We start from the raw sequence: 7,451 nt of genomic DNA, 5'->3' as shown, positions 1-7,451 counted from the left end.
AGTCACACATTTATCCTCTCATCTCAGTTTTATTTTGAAATGGTCGTATGCTAGGTTGTGTGTGAGCTTTGCACTAAATACAAAAATGAGCAAGCTCACGATGACTGTTCTACCATGTACAATAGTAACCATCCATGTGAAGCCTTCAGAAATTTGCTAATTCATTAGGGCTGATAGACTGATGTCATTAGTTTTTAAAAAATGTTGACTTGATGCTGGTGCTGGTGGTAGAAGAGGATCAACCAAGTAAAGACGATAAATCCTTTCAATGATAAGGAAACACGGCACAACATTGCTGTTCATATGATTTTTGTTTATTTCAAGGATATGGGTGAGAGATTCAACATCTTATTATTTCCTGTGGAGATGAAGTGGGTGTGCAAGGTGTAGAGCATGAACGTTTTACTCTAAATGAGCCCCGAAGGAGCATTTATACATTTGTAGGTCTTGTGTTTGTAGATGATGTTGTGTAATGTACCGTTCTGCTCTAGTGGAATAGTCCACTAACAATTCCTCCCTGCCTGTCACCACTCAGGAATAAACTCTTCACTTCAAAACATGGATAACAACCCATGAATCGCTCAGATGTGCACATCGGCTGTCTGTAGCTGTTATCTACACACAACAAGCCGTTTGCTCTTTAACTAAAGCATTTATATTGTTTCAGGTAAGAATTCATGACAATACATAGGTGTATGTTGAACGTCAGTGCTGACACTCTCTATGTGTCAGCTCACTTGGTTGACATACGCATCACATGCTTGACCATATTTCCAATGCCATCGAAGATATAGTGATAGTGATACTCTGTGTCCCACATGAAGGAAGGGGTGCTGACCACTTTGTTCTTCTCGTCCACATAGGCTTCGTAAAAGCAACAGTTAAGGTCAAAGCAGGGCTCCTTTTGCAACACAAAACACTGACAGGGATGAGTATAGATTTAGTTAAGCAATATCTACAGGAAACAGAGGCCTCAGAAAGGATATGTATGGCTCGCGGACATTGTGACGTGCTCCCATGCTTTTCACAGCCTGCACCATGTTTGTGTGAGGCCAGTTCCCCCAGCGTGTGTTTTCGTCCCGCTCGTAGCCCATAGTCACCTCAATCCCGGGCAGCGCACGGCACGCCAACACTGGAGCCATGCTGGCCAGTCTGAAACAGAAGCAGACGGTCAGTTTGGGTTTCTGTTAGGTCAAGATTAGGAGACAAGAGAGATCAGGGGGTGGTAGAGTGGTTCAAAGTTTGGAAAAGAAAGCGCTGGGACATCTAAACAGAAACATACTGTAATGCTTGAAGTCTGAATCAGGTACAGGGCAGTTTCACACATACAACAGTATAGTCCACCTACACCTTTTAGTCCTCAAACAACTATATTCTGACCTTTTATTTTGTCAATTTATTATTTGCTGAGGCCTGCAGGCCAGCATGTACTGTGCGAGTGTTGGTTGAATTCAATTTTATACACTGGTCAGGCACAAGGGCGGGCTGAAGGGTAATTATAAATCATAATTAACAGCCTCCAGTTTTGATTTAAGGATGAAGCCAACTGATTTTTGTCTGTGAAACGCTGATGAAATGGAAAGACACACGTGAGGTGTGGTGATGCAGCTGCAGGGTTTTTTTTTTACCATGGAGGAGTGTGAAGTTGCCGCCGGGGCTAAATTACTGCTTTGAGTAAGACGGGCTGATTCTAAATTTACATCCTGCTTATTTTGTCAACAGACGAGTTCAATGATTCCTAGTCACCAATTACAGCTCTGACAAAATAGAACAATGGAGGGAGGAGTATCTGAAAGCAGCCTGCAACAGCAACATGTGGATGTCGGTGACACTGGCTCCTACACTGAACAGTAATACACACTTTGCACATCTTTTTTATGGCATTAGTTATTAACTGCATGGTTGATTAAATCGTTTTAAATAGCTATTTATGGGCATTAACGGTCATAGGAAATACTTAGATTGGAATCATCCTGTAAATGATGACTGCGTTGACCTCAGATAGCCCTGCGTTATCATCATGACAGCTGCTTCGCCCTCTTCTTCCTCCTCTTTTGCCTCCATCTCCGCTCCTTAATTCCCATAATCCTGCATCTCCTGTGGTCTTAGAGCCGCCGTTCTGCACCTGGCCACCAGGCGTCCCCTGACCTGACCTGCCAACTGTCTGCACAGCTGTCCTTCATCACCCATCAGTCCCCGTGTGCCAACAAACAGTTGCTGTCTGCCTGGTCACATATGTCGCCCGTTGGAGCCTCCATCCTGTCCTGGCTGCTTAAACTCTTGGGGATTAAGCTGTCTGTTTTGACTGCCCTCATGTTGTAAGCTTTCGTCTCGAGAGATCAAGACAGTTTTTACTACACTTGCTCTTCCTACTGTGAGGTGTTGTGATCAGTGGGAGACAGTGAATGTGGACACTTTCACCACAGAGTCCTCTCATAATGCAATATTTTACAAACTAGCCAGTGTAAGTGTTTCTTTATTTGCTATATTTTAGTTATTAAATTCTATCCTGACTTTATTTTATTTCATATTCTGTACTTTAATGTTTAATACATATATTTTAGCCAATTTTATATAGTTGTCTTATATTGTACAATACAAACTCATGTATAAGCAAAATGTTTTAATATAAGAGCTGCTATACGTGGTAACATTTAGCTTCTAGGAAATGTTTGAATCGATTAAAAGCTCAGTGGTCACTGTGTTGCCACAGCTGATCCAACGTCCCAATTCCATTACAGGGATCGATTAAATCTAACGTGTTTATCTAGTCTAATGTAATCTGATTTAAAGTGTGGTGCGAATGACAGTCCACAGTTTCGCCTCGTGTTTAAGTGACTGTACGTGCCACAATGTCCCACTGCTCACTAATACGGACTCATTATAGTTGTACAGTATTACACCCTGACTACTGACGTACTCAATATTGATCTGATGGTATTTACCCAATAGGTTTGCGTGAACGGTGGAAATCCTTAAGCACCCTTTCCACATCATTATGCAGCTTGCAGTCTTTGCCATCCTTCACAAAAGAGGATCTAAAGAGTTGAGAGTTGCATATTAGTATTTCGTCTTCATCGTGCCAGCTTGTGTTGTGTCTTTTACTCTGTTTTATTATTCCTTACAGGTTCTTGATGATGCCGTGGCCCCCAGGAAAGATGACGGCGTCGAAGCTGTTGACATCCAGCTTGGACAGGTCCTGCATTTGCATCATTCCCTGACCATGACTGAAGCGAGCAGACTCCATTATCATGTTCCTGTGTAAAGGCCAGAAGTACTCATAACTTATCACTACCTTGTGGAAAAAGTATGAAAACACAAAGTTAAATGAGACACTGGCCCCTTCACCTGAGAGTCAGTGCTTCCTAACAAGCCTACCGGTTCTCTCCAGAGGCAGGCTGCTTCCTCATGTGGTCCATCACGTTCATCTGCTGTTGATTTGGAGCAAACATCTGGAAGCGAGCGCCGTTGCGGCTCAGGTGGTACATGGTGCTGAGGACAGAGTCGGAAATGATCATCTTTGCATTGTGATATGCTGATGCACTCATCTGGCATCTGCTGTGCTGAGTGATACTCACTATACTCCCTCATGGACATCAGTCCCATCCCACCAGCCACATCCTGAGAAAACCTGGAAAACATTGTCACAACAAACGCCCACGGTAGTATTTGATCTGCCATTTTACCTGATCTATCTCTCTATTGATTTGTTTTACTCACCACTGCAATGTTGGTATTTCCCCAGTTGCCATAATCACCGTGGTGAACGAAGCAGGCAGGCTGACGAGAAAGAACAGCCAGTGTTTGTTTTGACAGCAAAGCCCTGGTTGCCAGCATGGTTTGGCTTCAATTTCTCTGTTTTAGGAGAAAAGTGTTAAGAGTTTGCCACCGAGTCTCTCAAGACTTTTGATGGTTGTAATATTGATTTCGCTGTGGCTTTCAGTATTTATACCACCAGAGTGTGACTACGTGACGTTACACCATAAGCTCTTTTTTTTTTTTTCTTTCTTTCTGAGAAGAGCCATCGCTTCTTTGCCTTGACTAACCTATTCCCCTCATGAACACCCTTCCCTATTAATACCTTGTTTATTCATCTGATTAACTTAAGTCATTTGGCCAGAGTGACACTTGAGCTTTGGAGAGTAATCTAAACATGTAGCTCTTTAACCCATGAAATATCTTGACCCACTTAGACTTTTTAGTTCTTGGTAGTGTATCTGAGTGGAGAGGTCTGCAGAACTAATGGAAACACATCATCTAAAACATAATGTTATAGTTTGGGCTGTTGGTGCACACTTTCCCACAACACTTTGCATCCATGTGCAGTGTGTGAAAATGCTTCTTACTGTACTTTTACAAGGTAGTAGTGTATTCAGCGCCTTTACACAGTAAAGGCATACTGCATGCCCTTTAAAGTCTATTAGGTTGTAAGGCTCTTACTTGCTGTAATGCCATGTTGCGTCTAGAATGTCTAGACGGCAAACCCAGAAATACCCTGGTCAGACGGAAATGTCAAAGTCAATATATTGTTAAATCAAAACTACAGCTCCTACCTGTAGGCTGCATATGATGGAAGTTACAGTGAGTGAAAACCCAACATTCAATGCCAAGGTACAGGTGGCTTTTACTTTATTTTGACCACTTTTTAATGTATAAACAGTATTTACAGGCTAATGAAAATATAGTGACAGTCTGAGGAACAAAATGCATAAAACTAAACAGAACAGTACACAACCAACTGGAATCTCCACATTAAACACTATTTTAAACCTTCGCTGTTACCTTATGTGAGCTCTTCTCATAAGATTCTGCCTACAGGTTTCAAATTTGCACACAAAACAACTCATGCATAGAAATCACATATGGAAACTGTCACATATGGTAATCACATGGAACAAATAAAATTTTCTTTTTTAATCATTCAAATCAAACACAAGAAACATGACACCAACCAACTTACAGCGTGAGGCTACTATTACTAAACATCATCCTTGTTTTATTTCATTTCCACTCCTCAGTGGATGGTAGCTCTCAACAAACAACACAAGCCATAACCATTTTTTAAAAAAACCACAGAAACCTGTCTCTGACAATTCTGTGGTGTTTGAAGTACAGATGTGATTAAATTAGACTTAAACATGGGAGATTTATACAAAGCAAAAGAAGGAAAAGAAGACACGGCACAGACGACTAAATAATAAATAAGGTCCATCTGATATTTAATATAAAACAAACGCCTTAAACAATCTGTGTATTTTTTTTTTTCAGTTTTGATAAGTAAAATAAAATCATACATGTGGCAAATATATCAAAAATTAAATCAAAATGCCACTTAACAAAGCTCCACTAAGATTTCATCAAGAGCATGATATCTGCTTACAATATGCTTGCCAGCCTTCAATCATTGGCATTAATCAGGCTGTGGCCGTTTCATCACTTACATGTGACAAGCCATGTCGAGCACTCTTTGCAGGTAACTTTACGTGTAAGGACCAAATCCTAGAAGCCATTTACATGCAAATTTCTAACAACATCAGTGGTGAAAGTAATCATCTCCTAAATTTCTGCCACCACTAAAGAAAGCTTTCATGCACCCAAGCACTGTCAGTCAAAGAGTTTGTGCACTAACTATGCACACACTGTGTTCATCATGGAGAGTATCAGCAAAGAAATCCATTTAATAAAGAGTGGGGTTTGCTCATCAAGCCAATAGCCGTGCTCAGAGAGAAGCATGTGTTAGAAAGACCAGTCTGGCAGCATTATGGCGTGTAGGCAGGCGGTGGTTGAAACTGATTGGCAATGTCATAATCAGCAGGAAAGGTTTCACTGCTGTCCTCCATCTCTGAGAGCAGCTCTAAAGCCTGCTCCTCCTCCTCTGTTGGGTAGTGGCGCAGGAGGTTTGCTGCTGTGGCAAGGATAGAGGCTCCACCCGCACCTGCTACCAGGTAGAAGCTGATGGCGAAAGTAACGTATATGAGAGAGCCGTGGTACTTTTTGTGTTGCTGCTGTAGTGACAAGATGAGTTCTGAAGCCCAGTAGCAGAAGCCTATCACTGTGGCACACTGCAACACTGAAAACAGACAGAAAAAAAAACACATAAGGAGGCAAAAATGACCAGTGGACTTGTAACAAACTCCAACACACTCCAACAAACTAATACCTGTGAGAATATGTGCAAATGCATATCTGCGTGTGATCTTCAGTGCAGGGTGTTTGGGTCCAAACACATCCAAGAGGAAGGCGGTCAGGCTGCACAGTATACCCAGGAAACAGAAGGCAGCAATCACCCTCAGCAGCAGGATAGTCTGCGGGTTCACGCAGTAATCTGAAGGGCACAGGAGACATCAGAAAGTATTACAACTGATCTACAAGACTAAACTCTGCTACAGGTTTCACTGGCACTGCCCGGGTCCTCACCGTCAAGAAGCTTCGGGTCTATGTAACCCAGAACATCTGATACTCCTAGCTCTTGTCTCGGGCAGGTGCCTCCATGAACCCGGAGCCAGGCTGGTTCCGCTAGAGCCGTGCAAAGCGCCGTGATGGACAGAGCCCCGGGCAGAGCCGACACCAGGCTCCGCTCCTGCTGCTTGGGGAGGGAGGTGCCCCCTCTTCTCCGTCGGCCTCCAGGAACAGTAGAACCCGGCGGGGCATACATGATCATACAATCTCCGCGTCGTATGTTGCCGTGTTAGTTTCCTTATTGTCAGTAGACGATACGTGACTAGACTAAACTAAACACTCCGTTTATAACGTTACGGCCAGAATCACTAACCAAAATAAAACCTGTTAGCCCTTACAGCTACTGTTACCTTGGTGAGGAACGAATGACAGCGATCCTGGCCTTGTGTTCGGGGTGATATCTAATGTTTGAGATAACTGCCAGCTCAATAAAAACAAGAAGACTATCTGACTGACGGGAACACAATGGACAGACGGCCTTCAGGCCTGTTAGCTTTGTTGTTAGCGTGTGAAGCTAGCTCACGGCTAACAACAGATTTCGCGAACTAACCACACAAAACTAAACGTGGAATAGAGACAGATTAACTATACTATAATATATTAACTAACATAGCCGCCAACCCTGATGAAAATAACGATAAATGTATTAGAGAAAACAACGACTAAACAAAACAAAATGAAGCTTACGCTGACCGCCCCGTAAAATATTGACTTCCTTGTTCACGACATTCTTCTTCGTGCCTTCACTGAGCTGCAGTCTAAAGGCGACTGACGATCAGTGTTTCCACCTAGTGGAACTTCCTGTAAACACGTGGCTCAACAGCAGCAATAACAAGTCTTTACTGTGATTATACGAGAAGATTACACAGTTATTACATTTAATATTTTACAAAGCACAAAAACAAACATCTGCCGTGTCCAAGGGGTAAATACATTAGGTCAAGACTTCACTTCATCAATAACGTTTTTTATTCTTAATTTAATTAATTAAT

General features: G+C 42.4%; 2 protein-coding genes across 2 annotated transcripts; both read right to left on the bottom strand.

Annotated features, from left to right (window-relative positions):
* Positions 1-341: 341 nt before the first annotated feature.
* es1 (ES1 protein, mitochondrial) lies at positions 342-4,006 on the bottom strand. Its single transcript, XM_026343675.1, has 7 exons — positions 3,721-4,006; positions 3,579-3,631; positions 3,379-3,492; positions 3,126-3,257; positions 2,946-3,038; positions 987-1,152; positions 342-868 (listed from the first exon to the last, which is right to left on the bottom strand). The coding sequence occupies exons 1-7, from the start codon at positions 3,835-3,837 to the stop codon at positions 734-736; spliced, it is 810 nt and encodes a 269-aa protein (XP_026199460.1). The 5' UTR covers positions 3,838-4,006; the 3' UTR covers positions 342-733.
* A 598-nt stretch (positions 4,007-4,604) lies between these two features.
* Positions 4,605-7,211, bottom strand: tmem127 (transmembrane protein 127). Its single transcript, XM_026344202.1, has 3 exons — positions 6,418-7,211; positions 6,161-6,325; positions 4,605-6,070 (listed from the first exon to the last, which is right to left on the bottom strand). The coding sequence occupies exons 1-3, from the start codon at positions 6,659-6,661 to the stop codon at positions 5,760-5,762; spliced, it is 720 nt and encodes a 239-aa protein (XP_026199987.1). The 5' UTR covers positions 6,662-7,211; the 3' UTR covers positions 4,605-5,759.
* Positions 7,212-7,451: the final 240 nt, after the last annotated feature.

The sequence above is a fragment of the Anabas testudineus genome, chromosome 9 (genome assembly GCF_900324465.2).
Source record: "Anabas testudineus chromosome 9, fAnaTes1.2, whole genome shotgun sequence".
Classification (NCBI taxonomy): Eukaryota; Metazoa; Chordata; class Actinopteri; order Anabantiformes; family Anabantidae; genus Anabas; species Anabas testudineus.
This window is presented reverse-complemented; position numbering and strand designations above follow the sequence as displayed.